Source organism: Bos mutus, chromosome 5 (genome assembly GCF_027580195.1).
Source record: "Bos mutus isolate GX-2022 chromosome 5, NWIPB_WYAK_1.1, whole genome shotgun sequence".
Lineage (NCBI taxonomy): Eukaryota > Metazoa > Chordata > Mammalia > Artiodactyla > Bovidae > Bos > Bos mutus.
The window spans coordinates 83,314,834-83,334,115 of NC_091621.1; the positions used below are offsets into that span (position 1 = coordinate 83,314,834).

The 19,282-nt window shown below is 36.7% G+C and overlaps 1 protein-coding gene across 1 annotated transcript in view; it reads left to right on the forward strand.

Annotated features, from left to right (window-relative positions):
- PIK3C2G (phosphatidylinositol-4-phosphate 3-kinase catalytic subunit type 2 gamma) overlaps positions 1 to 19,282 on the forward strand; it is a 474,611-nt gene that overhangs the window by 378,064 nt on the left and 77,265 nt on the right. Inside the window, exons 28-29 of the mRNA XM_070370044.1 lie at positions 331 to 452; positions 4,777 to 4,885. Coding sequence (XP_070226145.1) covers positions 331 to 452; positions 4,777 to 4,885 — 231 coding nt within the window. The remainder of the gene's footprint in view (positions 1 to 330; positions 453 to 4,776; positions 4,886 to 19,282) is intronic.

A 19,282-nucleotide genomic window follows, 5' to 3' on the forward strand; every position in this document is an offset into this window, starting at 1 on the left:
AAATCATAACAACCAGAGCTGTTAGTAGAGAATCTCAAAGAGAACAGTTCCTGCCCTGTAGTAGACTATAAGTCAAGAACCAATTAAAATGTCCACAAGGAAAGAAGAACAGAAATTAGGCAGTCTGTTCCTAGCACCTAAGATTATGATATCTTTCTATATCGTGTGTTTATAGGTAATTTTGCCTTTACAAAATGCACCTCTTATCTTTTGTGATGATTTTTTTTTTGCAGAAATTATTGCTTTGTTTAGTTTACACGGAGCCAGATTTTAGAATGTATGGAAGGTTGATACTGCCGTCTTTTGATTTTGTCTACTTCTTTTCTGCAGCTGTATCTAATCCAGGTGACTCACAGTAACAACGAAACAAGCCTGACAGAAAAGTCATTTGACCAGTTTGCAAAACTTCACAGCCAACTTCAAAAGCAGTTTGCATCACTGACCCTCCCAGAGTAAGGATTGTCCTCCTTAGGGTTTTGCGTTCAGTACTTGCCCTTGAACATAAGGAGAAATTATGGTTATGGGGTTTTCTATTTGTGAACAATACAGCATTCTGATTCTAGTTCCACTGAACCTATCCAAGCAGTCTCTATTGCTCTCAGAATAAAGAACCTTTTGTCTCATAAAACAGAAAAAAGTTTTTAATTTTGTCTGCTTTCAGGCATTGGTGTTTTAGACAAAAAAATCAGAACCAATTTCATTTTTCATCAATTATCAGTAAAATTGTTTTCTTTGCCTGTTTTTAAAATTTAATCTTTTTTCTAGAATTTTCTGTTAAAATAAAATTGAAAATGCAGAATGACATTGCATATATCTTCTCTTTCAGCAAATAATGGTGACAAAAAGCTCTGATATATTTTTTTGCTGTATAAGAAAAATTTATCAGTATCAATTAGTATACAAGTAAAATTTATTCACATCAATTCATTTTTGTTATTAATTATTAACTTGATCCCTGGAGAAGGAAATGGCAACCCACTTCAATATTCTTGCCTGGAGAATCCCATGGACAGAGGAGCCTGGCAGGCTACAGTCTATGGGGCCGCAAGTGTCAGACACGACTAAGCATAGAGCACACACATTAACTTGAACTTGGGTTATCTAAGTTTAACTTGTTATTACCTTCATTTTGCAGTCTTGAGAAACATTGCTTCAGTTCATGTTATAGCAAAAACATATTAAGCATAAACAAAGGGTATAATTCAAAATAACTTCTGATTAAATAAATCTTCTAAAATTTATCATTTAGAACTAGCCAAATTTAGATTATAGACTTGAGTATGTGGAATATCTTGACTTTTAAAAAAGGAACTTCTTAGAAATTATGATATTTGCACTTAGGCATATCAAATGTTACCTATAGAGTAGTTTCTTGGTATCCACAAAGGATTGGTTCTAGGACCCCCTCCTGTGGACACCAAAATCCTTGCATGCTTAAGTCCTACACATAAGATGACATAGTGTTTACATATAACCTACCCTCTTACTTTAAAGTCTCCTCTTACTTTAAATCACCTCTAGATTTCTTATAATATCTAATACAATATAAATGCTATGTAAATAGTTATAAATACAATGTAAATGCTATGTAAATGTTTTCTGGCATGCAGCAAATTTAAATTTTGCATTTTGGAACTTTCTGGATTATTTTTTCCTAATAGTTCAATCTACAGTTTATTGAATATGCAGATGTAGAACCTGCAGATAGGGAGAGCCAAATGTACCAGGATTTTTCTTGAGTAAATGGTCCTTTAACAATAGGAATGTTCATACCTGACCTGACATACTTGGTACATGTGGATTTTCATTAGACTTTCAGAGTTTAGTCACTTACCAAAATATAAATCTAAGCAACATCACCAGTGGATGGAAAGATAGTGGGCATTATTGAAGACTGAGTAGTTTACATTCATGAAACTCTATACTTGCAGATATCTCAGAAATTTTGAAATACAAATGCTTTAAAAATCAGAAAGTCATCAGAGTAAGAGACTGACAGGGAAGGAATGTCATTGTGAAAACTTAAAGACAACATCAGGTTTAAGAATTATTGAAAAACATCTAATATGATAACTGAAGAAAAGAAAATACTGGCCAAAAAATTTAAAGTCCAACTACAAATACTGAATTCAACATTAGTGGTTTCCATTGTATCTTACTTATTAATGATTTAGAAATTACGTTCATTCATTTCTGTAAATGATTGTTCCTTTAGGTTTCAAAAATGTCTCTCTTCTACTCTTTTCTCTCCTCAATACATATTAGTATAACTTGTAAAACTTCAAAGTGTCAATAATCTCTTTCCATGTGCCTCGTCTCGATTTTCAGCTTTAGTTAGGATTCTGCTTTGCTCAACAACTCCTGCCAGGTAATGGGACCTAAATTGATTTTAAAACCATTCAAGCAACATGTGGAAGGGAGGAATATTTAGTCCTTTGTGCCCTGAACAATATTTGTATGCTGACAGTCCCAAAGGAGCTCAAGCTTATAGCAATGCATATAGATGAAGGATGAGGGCAAGATTTCCTCTGACTCCTAAATTTACTAAAAGAAGCTTTATGCAAATTATGTAAATCCAATCTAGAAAGTATGATCAGAAAGTTCAAATTAGACATATTGTAAAACAGTGGTCTTGAAATCAGGTTGTTTATACTTCTTGGTACCTTTTGATAATACACAGACATAGAAATCTTCCTTGAAATTAATCATCTTTAAATTCATCTGCATGAGGGCTTCCCTGCTGGCTCAACAGTAAAGAATCCACTTGCCGATGCAGGAGGCACAGGTTTGATCCCTGGTCCAGCAAGATCCTACATGCCGCAGAGCAACTAAGCCTGTGCACCACAAGTATTTGGCCTGCACTCTGGAGCCTGGGAGCAGCAACAACTCAAGCACGCACGTCCTAGAGCCTGTGCTCTGCAGTAAGAGGAGCCACCGCAATGAGAAGCCCTCACACTGCAGCTAGAGAGGAGCCCCCACTCACAACAACTAGAGGAAAAACCCATGCAGCAACCAAGACCCAGCGCAGCAAAAAATAAATGAATAAAATTATAAAATAGAATTAAAACTCATCTACTTGGGAAAGGTTGATTTCCTTTCCCTGGCTTACTTTCACCATCGCTCTTCTCCCAGCCATCCAGGATTTTATGTTGATACACTGTCCCAGCGAGTACAAAGTCTCTGAGACTCAAATAAAGGGCAAACCAAAATATCGGTATTGGTACTGAGAAAATGAATTATTCTAATAACTGGATATCAAATCTGTTTGCAGGTCCGGTTTTTCTTAATCTGTGGTGTGAACAGAACTGAGAGAAGACTTGTCAGCACCATCAGATAAAATATCCTAAAAAATCATTTTCAAGAACTATTACTGTGTTATATTTGATATATAACTCAAAAGCACTTCAAACAATTGAAGGATATTACTGGAGCTGAATTCCTTAATTCTCATATATTTATTTACATGCAATATTTTTTAGTACATCCATCTATAAAAATGGAATAGAACTAATGTTGAACTCCATTTTATTCTAGCAATAAGGAAAATCCATCCACAAATAAATTAATATTTAAAACCAGCAAAATCTATCTACTTACCAAATGTATTTCTGTGTTTTGATTAATTATATATGATACTAAATTTTATGATAACTAAATCTGGATGAAAACTTTTAATACTTTAAGCCTTAGAACCACAAAAGTTAAAAAGTAAAATATCAATTATTTAAAGACACAGACATATTATTTTGGATTTCCCTGATGTTTCCGACAAGAAGCAATGGATAGGATGTCCTGCGGTTGTCACATACTTTGGTGTGTTTGCTGACAACCCTTTACCATCCCCCATGCTCCTTTGCCCAGGGGAAGGTCTAGACCAAAGCAGCAGAAGATGAAGGAGGCAACAGCAAGACTGCAGTCAGAGGGAGCTGCTAGATAGTTCCTAAAACGATGCATTTAAACAGAAAAGGTAAAGTGTTAGTCGCTCAGTTGTGTCCAACCCTTTGTGACCCATGGACTGTAGTCCGCCAAGGCTCCTCTGTCCATGGAATTCTCCAGGCAAGAATACTGGAGTGGGTAGCTATTCCCTTCTCCAGGGGATCTTCCCGACCCAAGAAGCAAACCTGAGTCTCCTGCATTGCAAGCAGATTCCTTGCCATCTGAGCTACCAGGGAAGCCCTTAAGCAGCAAAACCTACTGCCTTTAACAGGTCATGCCACCCCATAATTGGTCGTAATCAATGTCCAACCCATCAAGATGAATCATCAGATAGCAAAGAGGAAATTTTGCAAGTCAGACCTCTGAGGAAAGTGATACTTTGTTCCAAAAGACTAAGACCAGATGGAAGCATATGTAACTTGGTGAAATGTTTAATTTAGCTAGTGTAGCAGTGTCTCTAGTGAACCCAGAAGCATCAATACCATCTGACTTTTTGGGAAAATTATGAATCATTAAATTTCAGAAAGTATTTATTAACCCCCACATGTATTAAAAGACAAAATGTGTGGTCTGCCATAAACACAGTAAGAGGGAAAATATATATTAGTTTAGTGTGCTAAATTAAATTAAAGTAGTGTTAATATTAATAACAGTTAAAATAGCACATGTCCACAGCCATGTTACTAAAACTCTCAGAATTAATCATGTATTCTGTGGTTTTATAAAAAAATGTTTTCATTGGCTCTTCCATCTGATGCAGCTAAAACTCCATGAACAATTCTAAGATACAGACACCAATTTTCAAACTAATGAAAATATACTTTTTTTCTTTTAAAACAGGTTTCCTCACTGGTGGCACTTACCTTTTACAAATTCAGATCACAAAAGGTTCAGAGATCTAAATCATTACATGGAACAGATATTAAATGGATCGTATGAAGTTGCAAACGTATGTTACAATTTATTTTTTATATTTTTACATAACACATGGACTGTTTTATATATCATTACTGGGAATACTTTTAAATACCTTATACCATCTTTAGTCCTACATTTACTCAACACATGTGCAAATTAAAGTTATCTTCTCAATTCCATGCAAAAACCAACCAGGGTTTTAGTTGAAATTGCATCTTAATATGTTTCAATCCATTGTCATATACCCATTTAAGTATTTTTAGAATGTTCTTTCAGTAATAGTTTACTGTTCTATGCATAGAGGTCTTAAAAATATTTTGTTATACCAGATATGGTACTTTTAAAAATCCTTTTTCACCAGTATATAGATGGAATTGATTTTATATTTTGATGTCTTACCCAACAGTCTTACTAACTTCACTTTTATTTCTAACAATCATCTGTGTAATCATCCATGTTGTTTCTGAATTTTCAATTTATGATCATATCATCTGCAGATAACAAGAAGTTTTTTTATTTATATATTAATGGAACAAGTTAAAAGTGTTAGTTGCTCAGTCGTATCTAACACTTTTTGTCCCCATGGGCTGTATCCCGCCAGGCTCCTCTCTCCATGGAATTCTCCAGGCAAGAATACTGGAGTGGGTTGCCATTTCCTTCTCCAGGAGATCTTCCCGATCCAGGGATCAAACCTGGGCCTCCCGCACTGCAGGCAGATTCTTTACCATCTGAGCCACCAGGTTCCAAAATTTATTTGTGCATTTCTTTTCCTTTCTATTTCATACTCTTTAGGGCTTCTAGTATGTACTGAATTGAAATAGTAATGGTGGATATACTTATGTTATTCCTGAATTCAGGGAAGAAGCATCTAATACTTCCTCATTAAGCATGTGAGTTTTTATGGGCTTCCCTGATAGTTCCATTGATAAAGAATCTGCCTGCAATGCAGGAGACCCCAGTTGGATTCCTGGGTCAGGAAGATGCACTGGAGAAGGGATGGGCTACTCACTCCAGTATTCTTGGGTTTCCCTTGTGGCTAAGCTGGTAAAGAATCTACCTGCAATGCGGGAGACCTGGGTTCGATCCCTGAGTTGGGAAGATCCCCTGGAGAAGGAAAAGGCAACCCACTCCCGTATTCCTGGCCTGTAGAATTCCATGGACTGTATAGTCCATGGGGTCGCAAAGAGTCGGACACAACTCAGCAACTTTCACTTTCAAGTATGTACATTTTTATAGGTACCCTTTATTATTTTGTTTCCTTTTATTCCTAGATTGCAATAGTTTTTTTTTTTTTTTTCATAATTAAAGCCATGATCTTTTATTTTTTTTAATTTTATTTAATTTTTAAACTTTGCAATATTGTATTAGTTTTGCCAAATATTGAAATGATTCCACCACAGGTACACGTGTGTTCCCCATCTTGAACCCTCCTCCCTCCTCCCTCCCCATACCATCCCTCTGGGTCGTCCTGGTGCACCAGCCCCAAGCATCCAGTATCGTGCATCGAACCTGGACTGGCAACTTGTTTCATACATGATATTATACATGTTTCAATGCCATTCTCCCAAATCTTCCCACCCTCTCCCTCTCCAACAGAGTCCATAAGACTGTTCTATACATCAGTGTCTCTTTTGCTGTCTCGTACACAGGGTTATTGTTACCATCTTTCTAAATTCCATATATATGCGTTAGTATACTGTATTGGTGTTTTTCCTTCTGGCTTACTTCACTCTGTATAATAGGCTCCAGTTTCATCCACCTCATTAGAACTGATTCAAATGTATTCTTTTTAATGGCTGAGGAATATTCCATTGTGTGCCTAGATTGCAATAGTTTTTACAGTGAATCTTGAATTTATCAAATTTTTTTACTGAATCTATTGGGCTAATCAATGATCATCCAATAATCCTGTTTTTCTCCTTTATTGTGTTAATGTGGTGAATTACACTGCTGAACTTTCTAATTTTAAACAAGTTTGCTTTACTAAAATAAACTTCACATGGTTGTATGTATTATCCTTTTTATATATTATTGGATTTGACTTAACAATTTTTTCTTTACTATTTGTTTACATCTTTGATTATGATAGAGACTGGCCTGAAGTTTTGCCTTCTTACAAAGTCATTACCAGGTTTCAGAATCAAGAACATGCTGGCCTCATAATATTAGTTGCAAAGAGTTATAGCTTTCCCCCCCCACACACACACACTGGAAGAGTTTGTATAAAATTGGTTTTATTTCTTCAGTGTATAAAGTCATGTAGGTCTGGAGATTCAATTTGTTTGAGTTGTAAGTCATTTTATATTTTCTATTTCTTCTTGGTTCCATTTGTTAAGTTACATTTCTCTAGGAGTTTGTGCTAATCTTCATAATATCATATTATAATCTTTTAAACATTTATAGGATCTGAACAGATATTCACTCTTTGATTTCTCACACACACCATTTCCTGATCAGTACTTCTGAGAATTATGAATTTTACCAGTCTTTGTAAAAAATGAAACTTGGAATTTATTGACACTCTCTACTGTATTATTTCACTATTTCATTTATTTTTTATCTTTATTATTTTCTTCCTTTGCCTCCTTTCTATTAATAACATCCTCACATAGCTAATTATTTTCAACCTATCCTCACTTACCCATTTAAAATTCTAAATCATTTCTTCTAATCAAGTTTTAATAGCACCCCATAAGTTTTTATATTTAGTATTATATTTTATCATTCTTCCAAACTATTTATAAAATTTTCACTGTGAATTTTCCTAGATCCATGGATTAAGTCTCTTTAACCCACTTGAGTTTTATGTGCTGTACCAAAAATACACTATATCTGTAAACTTAATAAATACTTATTATTGTTGTTTTATGCAATCAATATATCTTTAATATTACTCAGATATATCATTTCTATTGCTTCCTGTAAACTCTGGATTTCCATCTTGGAATTTTTTTCCCCTCTACCTGAAGAACATTGTCTACTATTCCCTTGAATATGAAGTTGCTGCTGGGGGGGTGGGGAACCTCTGTATTTGCATATGTCTGAAAAGTTTTTATTTTACCTACATTCTTGAAGGATATTTTTGCTGACTATGGTATTTGGATAGCAGTGATTTTTATTCTAAAAAACTTTAAAGATATCATTTCATTGTCTTTTAGCTTTCATTGATTCTATTGAGAATTCATCTGTTATAATTGTTGTTTCTTTGAAAAGTTGTTTTTATTCTTTATAATATTGTTCTTTTTACTGTTGGTTTTCTGCAGTTTTATTTTCATTTGCTCAGATATGACTTTGTTTCTACTGATGATGCTTGAGCTTCAGCATTTTTTGAATTTGTGCCATGATGTCTTTCATCACCTTGGGAAAGTCCTCAGTCATGATCACTTCATATATTGTTCATACCATTTCCTCTCTCCTCCTTTTCTGGGACTTCAATCACATATATGTTAATCCTTCTCATTGTACCCTCTATGTCTCATGCCTGTACTCCTGTATGTTTTATTCTTTGTCCTCTGCAACTTAGTTTCGAATAGTTTCTTCTAACTTATCTACTGACCTGTGTTCAACATACTGTGGAGTCCATTCTTTGAGTTCTTAATTTCAATTATTACATTCTTCAGATTTAGAGTTTTTTTTTCCAGTTCCTAGTTCTTTGCTAAAAATCTGTCCCTTTTATTATTTGTTAGAGAATGGTAAGCATAGTCATTTAAAATCTTCCTAAAAACCCCAATATTGGGACCCACTGCATGTACATCTCTATGTTCTAAAGTTTCTGCTAGTTTTAAATCATGTAGTCTTGTTCTGTTGTGAGCCTGTTTCTTTTTCCTTTTTATAGTGACCACATATTATACTGTAACATCCCTTGTATAAATTGGACACCTATATTACTATCATTCTAATCTAGAGAATTATAATATGTACTATCATTCTAATCTAGAGAATTATAATATGTGAAAGTGAAAAGTGAAAGTGACAGTGAAGTAGCTCAGTTGTGTCCGACTCTTTGCAACCCCCGTGGACTGTAGCCTACCAGGCTTCTCAGTCTATGGAATTTTCCAGGCAAGAGTACTGGAGTGGGTTGCCATTTCCTTCTCCAGGGGATCTTCCCAACCCAGGGATCGAACCCACGTCTCCCACATTGTAGACAGACGCTTTACCCTCTGAGCCACCAGGGAAGCCTGGTATATTTGAGTACATTAACAATTTGGGGTTGCAGAAATTCAGCTGCAGGGGTTCAGAGTATTTGAAACTGAATGGTAGCTCTCGTGCAGGACTATTACTGGTTCACCCTATTCCTTAGATGCAGTCACTTTGGATATAAACCCAAGTTAAGACAGACTCACCAAAAAATTAAGTGGCAGCTCTGGATTCTATTCCCTTTCCTCTTAACTCTGCCAGGTGATCAGAAGTGCTAATCTATGTCTCAGTCTTCCACTGCTGCAACCTACATCAACACACACCTACAACAGAAAATTGTGCCAAAACCCAAGTTCACATCCCCAAAATTGTCTTGCCCCAGATTTTAGTCTGGTAATTCCTCACTATCTTGTTAGCTATCTGATGCTTTCAAGGAGTTTGAAAACAAATTGTCTAATTATACAAGTTATTCTCACTGGGAGGTCTAGAATAAATGACTGAATATACTCTCACTAAAACTGGTAGTTTAGAGCTGCAGTCATCACCCACTCAATCCCTTCCCTTCCAGAGATACCTGCCATTCTACCTCCTCACCTCCATCCTGTGTTCTAACAAACCTTGTCTCTCATAGGGAGCTGTTTCAGAGGATCTAAGGTTGTGGTCACTTTCCATATGAAAAAGTATTTAAGAATTTCTTGGTGAGATTTTGGTACTACTCACCAGTGATTCTGAGTAGGCTGGAAAATTGAAAAGATATGCCACTTCCCAGTTTTGCTGTCTTCTGTCATATGCATCAAAAAAAAGGACACTTAAGATCCCTACCTAATCCACATACATACAACATACACGAGCACACAGAAGATACAGGTCCTTCTGAGGATTCAAGGGAGCACTTGCTCCCTTTACTATTAAGTCCTTATCATCATCTTGCATGAAAAGTTCCTATGAGATAAAAGTAAGTTACAGAGGCAAGTACAAAGCTAATAGAATCCTCTGGGGTTATTGGCTAGACATAGGACCCTTTAGGGATTTATTTTGAACATCATCCCTAAGGGTAAAAAGTTATTGTTATTGTTCTTTAGTTGCTAAGCTGTGTCCAATTCTTTGTGATCCCACAGACTGTAGCCAACCAGTTTTGTCCTTGAGATTTCCCAGGCAAGAATACTGGAGTGAGCAGCCATTTCCTTCTCTAAGGGATCTTCCCAACCCAGGGATCAAACCCACATCTCCTGCATTAGGCAGATTCTTTACTCCTGAACGACCAGGGAAGCCCAAGTGTAAAAGGTACAAGGTCTATTAAGCTTTTTGCCTTTTGATGAAAGAATGGAGACTACTTATGGAATATCTTTAGCTAATCCACATATCTGGAATAACTTTAGTGTCCCAACAAGAGACCATTTCTAATATTAATCATGCTAGTCAACAAGCTACCACTTTTATGAACAAAATCTCATCTTTGACATCCAGTGTACTAATTAATAATGTCCATTTTTTCAAGGTTTTCAGCATGATGGCTTAAGTTACATATATTTTGAATTGGTTACAATAGGTTTAGTTAACATCTATCATCTCCTATAGATACAATAAAAAGAAGAGAAAAAAGCAATTTTTAAATTTATAAATATCATAAGATGAACATATAATAGCTCTACCTCTTCTTCATCCTCTCCCCCAAATTTTAGAGTGCTTTTAATTATATCAGTAATTAGCATTTGTAAACTGTCTACTGTTGATTGAGTTGTGAGTATATAAAAGTAGCACTTACATTGACTGCTTTTAGTATGAATTTCTTGATTAAAACAATGAGAACCTCCTATTTCCTTCTCCTCTATCCAGGCATCCTGATAGTGAAGCCTTTCAGTTCAGATCAGTCGCTCAGTTGTGTCTGACTCTTTGCGACCCTATGGACTGCAGCAAGCCAGGCTTCCTTGTCCATCACCAACTCCCGAAGCTTACTCAAACTCCTGTCCAGTGAGTCGGTGATGCCATCCAATTAGGACATTAACAGACCACTCCTGGATTCTAGTCTCTTTTCCTTTTATTGAAGTATAGTTGACTCACAATATTATATTAGTTTCAGGTGTACAGCATAGTGATTTGATAATTTTTTTGCAGTCTTGATTAAATCCTAGCAGCACTTTGGTATACTTTGATCTAAGAAACATACAATATGCAGACTTTGAACTTCAGTAAGTTAAAGGTATTGTAACAAGAGGACTACAACTAACCCTATAAAAGTGTAAGTCACTGAGTTGTGTCTGATTCTTTGCGACCCCATGGACTATAGCCTGCCAGGCTCCTCTGTCCATGGAATTCTCCAGGCAAGAATACTGGAACAGGTAGCTGTTCTCTTCTCCAGGGAATCTTCCACAACTGACCCCATAACTGGGACTTAATAAAGCACCAAAGAATCCTATTTCTCTCAGCTGTGAATTCAACAACTTTTCTTCTCCATGTGGAGCTTGGGAAAGACATTAGATGAGATTACTTTCCAGTCAGAGTGTGAATTGTTTTAGTTACATGTTATATAGCAGATTAAGTCAGTATATATCAAGGTAACCTTACTGAAATTTAAAAATAAAATATATTAATGAACATGTTCAAAATTGTTTCCTAACTGTAGGTTTGCTGATTCAGGATGTTGGCATATTGCTAGACCTCCTAGTTGGGTAATATTGTGGTTTGCTGATGAATAGACCCACTTTAAAAAAAATCCCACAGTTCAGATTATAAGCATCCTAAATCCATTAGAAAAAAACAACAACAACAACACAGTTGTCAATAATGATTGTATTAGATTGCATGTAGTCAGGATCAAGAAGAGAAAATTTTAAATCCCTATCACCAGTCCCTAAGAATAGTGGTTCTCAAAGCTCAGTTTCTGGACTGTGCTTGGGACATCAACTGAAAATTTATAAGACTGCAAAATATCAGCCTCATCCTCAATAAGAATCTAAATCAGAAACTTTGGGGATGAGGTACAGCAATGTGTTTTAATAAGCCTTCCAGGGTGTTCTGATCTGTGATAGTGTTGTTGTTGTTGTTGGCTTTGCTGGGTCTTCATTTCTTTGCTCTGACTTTCTCTAGATGTGGTGAGCAGGGGCATGAGGGCTTCTCGTTGAGGTGGCTTATCTTGTTGTCAAGCACAGGCTCTAGCCACTAAGGGTTCAGTAAGTGGAACAGTGGACTCAATTGTTGCCACTCACAGGCTCTGGAGCTCAGGCTCAGTAGTTGAAACGCATGGGCTTGGTTATTCTATAGCATGTGAAATCTTCCTGGACCTGGGACTGAACCTATGTCCCCTGCATTAGTAGACAGATTTTTTTTTTTTTTTATGCACTGCATCACGAGGGAAATTCCCAGGACATATTTGAGAACCATATTTCATAGTCTAGTCATCTTTCCTCTTTTTTTTTCCAGTTTGGACATGGTCAGATGTTTGGTTTCCAATGTAGTAGATATTAAGGTACCCTACTATATTATTGATTTTTAGCAAATCTGGACTCAAGAACATTGTGCTGCAATATTGTTTCCAGACTGATAGCTCAGCTGGAGATGCTGTTTTGTATCAAAGGACAAATGCCTGAGCACTTAAGGAGGTATACTTAACCCAGTTCCCAGTGAGGTAAAGAAGGCATCCCAGGGAGTATGGCATTCAGGTTGTTGTTAAAGGGCAAACATAATACAAGTTAGTAAATAGCAACTGGGAAAAAGTTGCCCTAGACAAGGGGAATTGCAAGGACAAAGCATCCATTATGGTTACATGTTTTTCTCTTGTTTGGAAGCTTAAAGAAATCAATGACTATATTCACTTAATTTTTATTCATGGATAGCACACTTATAATCTCATCAATATTTAACAAATACTTTAAATGAAAAATAACAGAATTATTAGCATATATTAACCTATAGGATTTATGTTGTTTTGTAAAACTTAGGGGACTGAAACTGAAGAGTATCTGAAGAGTACTAGCAGTCTTCTAATTTATTCTTACAGTTTTATTTTAATTTAATGCATGCTCCCAAAATATATAATTTATTTTTAATATATAAACTACGATGCTAGTAAGCGATAAAGGCTTTAAAATTTATAGAAAATAATGCAAAATTTGGGGGAAATTTTGGATGATATTATAAAATAAATATGAATGCAATTTTGATTTTTTTCTCACCCCATTGTATAATCCCACATGAACCCTGTGACCAGACACCTCTGGCTTGGTAAACAATGATCTGGAGAATCTTGCTAGCTGCCAGCTTGAGGACAAGTTCCTTTGTTACCTAGTGCTAAAGCCAGGAACACTGCTTGGCCATGCTTTAAATGATGAGCATTACTGGTGTACTGGGTCATGATTTTACCCTTCAGAAAGATCACTCAGAGCACATCTGTAACATATCTGCTATGAACAGAGAGAAAGAAGTGAACAGTATCTGTTCATCATGGGAACAGAACCACATAATAAGCTAACTGAAAATAAAGATGCAAAATGATTGTTGAAACAGCAATAGACAATAGAAAAGCTACACTATACTAAATGATATACGTAGATATCATGCATGTGCATGAGTTTAACTGTTTGAGATGGCCAAAACATTCATTAGGACTTCCTGTAAATCTTATAGAAAAACTGAAAGAATGTTTTTGGCCAACCCAATATTATACTAGCATACTCAATATAAACTATATATTATATCTTTTGAATATATTTAGTATTTAGGTCTCAAATCAGTGAGTAATGGGAAATAAGTGATAAGAGAGGCTTCTGTTCTATAGGATCAAGGCAACTGAATTTATGTCATTGGACTTCAAATGCTTTTTGCATATTCAAGAATGTAGTGTGTTGAAATCTTAATATTCTGACTAACTCTGACATTCTCTGAAGGTCATGTCCATTCACTTTGTCATAGTGAATGACACATGGCTATGACAACTGTCTGTAAGGGATCATGCTGAGAGGACCATGAATGGGATTGTCATCTTTCAGGCTGAGGGCTGCCTTACAGATTAGATAGTTTTAAAGACTTTTCAGGGTAATTGACAAAATATCTAGTAACCACTGAAAATGTCAGGCTTTGGCCTATCTAAGCAGAGGCAAGTGAGTGCAAAGTGAAGAGGCTTCTGATTTCTGGTCCTGGTGTGAATAGGGTAAATATTGAGATCTGTCTTGGTATGGCAACAACAGAGATTTCCTCAGTATATCTGCCTAGAGGATGGGTTCACAGAGAACTGTTAGCAAAGGACTGTCATGAGAGGGGAAAAGTAAAGGAGTCAGACATATACAGGTAGAGAAGACTTGCAAAGTGAAGTTTATCACCACAAGTTTTAATGGATAGTGTTACAGTTCATCATGATCACAGCTGCACTGAAACAGTTGAACAGAACTACCAGAGGACCTCAGTTTTCATCACATTCACATTTACTACTGTGCTAAATTAAAGTGCTACTGAAGAGGCCTCAAGAAGAGATGTTTTTATTTTGTTTTGTGCTATTCTGAAATTCCATTGGCAAACATTCAGGGAAAACAAGGCTTAAGAAATTTCAAGCACCACATTATTTTTGTTTCGGATGAATTAAGATCTAGGATTTGAATGGGAAAAAAAAAAAAAAAAAGGAGGAGAAGAAAAAAGAAGATACATTTATACCATCAAACATGAGATACTACTGTGAAATCACAGATCCCAGAAATGCTCCCAGTAAGGCTATGTCAACCACTTTCTAACCTTGGACTTCCAAAGAGAGCAATCCTATTTTGTGCCATAATAGTATCAAGCAAAAGGAAACTGATATGATGGGTGTGATTCTCATAAAGTAACGCCCTGCTAATAGTTTAATTGAATTTTGTAAAATGAGTATTTGAAGTACAAGAAAATACCTTTCTAAGATGCAAATCCTACATCTACTTCTTAGTTGTCCTTTATATATAACAAAATTAAATAGTGCTAGATTAACAAAGATAAAATCAATAAAAATTAAATCTGAAGACTGGAATAATAAAAACTATTAATACTTTCAAAATCTACTGTCTTTGTCACTCAACAAATGTTTATTAATTAATTAATTAATACAATGTCTACATTGTATACTTTCTGACCAAGAAACCAAAATAGTACCTACTGATCAAGTGTTTCATGGGGAGGTTTTAAAAAGTATGTTCTAAGGCCAGTCATTAGAGATGCTGGTCATACAGGCAAAGGGAGATATAGGTATACTCCATTTTATTGCACTTCGCTTTATTTGCCATGCACAGGAATTATGGTTTTTTTTTAACAAATTGAAGCTTGTGGCAACCCTACTTTAAACAAATCTATTGGTGCCATTTTCCAAACAGAATATGCTCAGTTTGTGTCTTTGTATCACATTGTGGTAATTCTCAAAATGTTTCTATTATTATATTTGTTTTGGTGATCTGAGACAAGTGATCTTTAATATTACTACTGTAATAGTTTTGGGAGGGTGCCATGAACTGGACCCATATAAGACTCTGAGCCTTTGTGTGTTCTGACTGGTCCATATTGCTGATTAGCCTTGCCTTCATCTCTCTCTATTTCTCTCTCTCTCTCTTGCCACCACCATCCTTGGGCCTCCATCTATTCTCTGAGACACAAAAATATTGAAATTAGGCCAATGAGTAACCCTACAATGGCCTCTAAATGTTCAAGTGGAAAGAAGAGTTGCACATCTCACACTTTAAATCAAAAGCTAGAAATGATCAAGCTTAGTGAGAAAGGTATACTGAAAGATGAGATGGTCTGAAAGCTGGGCCTCTTGCACCAAATACTCAGTCAAGCTGTGAATGCAAAGCAAAAGTTCTCGAGGGAAATTAAAAGTACTAGTCCAGTGAACACATGAATCACAAGAAATAAAAACAGCCTTACTGCTGATAAGAGAAAGTTTTTGTGGTCTGGATAGAAAATCAAACCAGCCACACATTCCCTTAAAACAGAGCAAGACTTTAACTCTCTTCAGTTATATGAAGGTTGAGAGAGGTGAGGAAGCTGCAGAAGAAAAGTCTGAAGCTCACAGAGGTTGGTTCCTGAGGTTTATGGAAAGAAGTTGTCTCTATAACCTCAAAGTGCAAGGTGAAGCACCAAATGCTGATACAGAAGGCCCAGCAAGTTATCCAAAGGATCTAGCTAGGATAATTGATGAAGGTGGCTATACTAAACAACAGGTTTTTGGTTTAAACAAAACACCCTTCCTTTGGATGAAGATGCCGTGCAGGACTTTCACAGATAGAAGTCAATGCATGGCTTTAGAATTTCAAAGCTCAAGCTGACTCTCTTGTCAAGGGAGAGTAATTACACTAATACAGCTGGTGTTTAAGTTGAAACCAGTGTTCATTTGCAATTCCAAAAAACCTAGGGCCCTCAAACAGTATGCTAAATCTACTGTGCCCTCTGGTCTGTAAATGAAACAACAAAGCCTGGATGACATCTGTTTACACATCTGTTTACAACATGGTTTACTGGATATTTTAAGCCCATTGTTGAAGAGCTATTGCTGAGGGGAAAAAAAAGACTCTTTATAAAATATTACTGTTCACTCACAGTGCACTAAATGGATACGGACAATGAGATTAATATTGTTCATGCCTGCTGATACAACATCCATTGTGCAGCCATGGATCAAGGAGCAATTTTGACTTTCAAGTCTTATTATTAGGTTGATGCAAAAGTAATTGCGGTTTCAGACCATGAATCATCATAACCAGACTTGAACACATCTTTATTAATCAAAATAGGAACCATTACAAGTAACACGTTTTTGACAACGAGAAGTTTGCTTATTCATTTAGCATAAAAATCTGTGCTTCAGGATTTGATGAATTCTTGGAAAGCATTTTCTGCCTCCTGATGGTTGTGGGAGCATTTTCCCTGCAAAAAGTTGTCAAGACACTTGAAGAAGTGGTAGTTGGTTGGCAACAGCTCAGGTGAATATGGTGGATGAGGCAAAACTTCGTAGGCCAATTCATTCAATTTTTGAAGTATTGGTTGTGTGACGTGCAGTTGGGTGTTGTTGAGAAGAACTGGGCCCTTTCTGTTGACAAATGCTAACTGTAGATGTTGTGGTTTTCCATGCATCTCATTGATTTGCTGAGCATACCTCTCAGATGTAATGATTTTGCCAAATTCAGATAACTGTAGTGGATCAGACTGGCAGCAGATCACCAAACAGTGACCATGACCTTTTATTGGTACAAGTTTGGCTATGGGAAGTTCTTTGGAGCTTCTTCTCGGTCTAGCCACTGAGCTGGTCACCACTGGTTGTCATATAAATCCACTTTTCATCGCACATCACAATCCAATTGAAAAATGGTTCATTGTTGTTGTGTAGAATAAGAGAAGACAACACTTAAAGACGACGATTTTTTTAATTTTCAGTCAGCTCATGAGGCACCCAGTTATCAAGCTTTTCCCCCTTTTCCACTTGCTTCAAATGCTGAACCACCATAGAATGGTCGACGCTGAGTTCTTTGGCAACTTCTCATGTAGTTTTAAGAGGATCAGCTCCGATGATGCTCTTAATTGGTCACTGTCACCTTCCAATGGCTGGCCACTGTGCTCCTCGTCTTCAAGGCTCTCATCTCCTTTGCAAAATTTCTTGAACCATCACTACACTGTATATTCATTAGCAGTTCCTGGGCCAAATGTGTTGATGTTGCAAGTTGTCTCCACTGCTTTATGATCCATTTTAAATTCAAAGAAGAAAGTCGCTCAGATTTGCTTTTTGTCTTAACATCATTTCGATAGTCTAAGGTAAATATCAAATATACAGCAAGTAATAAGTCATTAGAAAAAATATATAAACCAAGAAATTCACATTAAAATGATGTATAACATGACTGCATTTATGAAGAATGCATTCCAATATCAAATGGCAAATATCCACAATGCAAAACTGCAATTACGTTTACACCAACATTAATATTTAAGAAAAAACATTTTTTACGGCTAAAGTTGCCATAGATAGTGATGCCTCTGATGATCTGGGTAAAGTCAATTGACACTCTCCTGGAAAGGATTCACCATTCTAGATGCCATTAAAAACATTTCATGGCTCCTGGGAAGAGGTCAAGGTATCAACATTCACAGTTTAGAAGAAGTTGATTCTAGCCCTCATGGATGACTTTGAGAGGTGCAAGACTTCAGTGGGGGAAGTAACTACAGAGACAGAGAGAGAGATCAGTCGCTCAGTCGTGTCTGACTCTTTGCAACCCCATGAATCGCAGCACGCCAGGCCTCCCTGTCCATCACCAACTCCCGGAGTTCACTCAGACTCACGTCCATCGAGTCAGTGATCCCATCCAGCCATCTCATCCTCTGTTGTCCCCTTCTCCTCCTGCCCCCAATCCCTCCCAGCATCAGTCTTTTCCAATGAGTCAACTCTTTGAATGAGGTGGCCAAAGTACTGGAGTTTCAGCTTTAGTATCATTCCTTCCAAAGAAATCCCAGGGCTGATCTCCTTCAGAATGGACTGGTTGGATCTTCTTGCAGTCCAAGGGACTCTCAAGAGTCTTCTCCAACACCACAGTTCAAAAGCATCGATTCTTCGGCACTAAGCCTTCTTCACAGTCCAACTCTCACATCCATACATGACCACAGGAAAAACCATAGCCTTGTCTAGCCAGACCTTTGTTGGCAAAGTAATGTCTTTGCTTTTGAATATGCTGTCTAGGTTGGTCATAACTTTCCTTCCAAGGAGTAAGCGTCTTTTAATTTCATGGCTGCAGTCACCATCTGTAGTAATTTTGGAGCCCAGAAAAATAAAGTCTGATACTGTTTCCACTGTTTCCCCATCGATTTCCCATGAAGTGATGGGACCGGATGCCATGATCTTCGTTTTCTGAATGTTGAGCTTTAAGCCCACTTTTTCACTCTCCACTTTCACTTTCATCAAGAGGCTTTTGAGTTCCTCTTCACTTTCTGCCATAATGGTGGTGTCATCTGCATATCTGAGGTTATTGATATTTCTCCCGGCAATCTTGATTCCAGCTTGTGTTTCTTTCAGTCCAGCGTTTCTCATGATATACTCTGCATAGAAGTTAAATAAGCAGGGTGACAATATACAGCCTTGATGAACTCCTTTTCCTATTTGGAACCAGTCTGTTGTTTCATGTCCAGTTCTAACTGTTGCTTCCTGACCTGCATATGACATAAATAGCAAGAGAATTAGATTTGGAAGTGGAGCCTGAAGATGGGACTGAATTGCTATAATCTTACGATGAAGCTTTAACAGGTGAAGTGGAGTTGCTTCTTATGGTTAAGCAAATCAACTTGTTTCTTGAGGTGG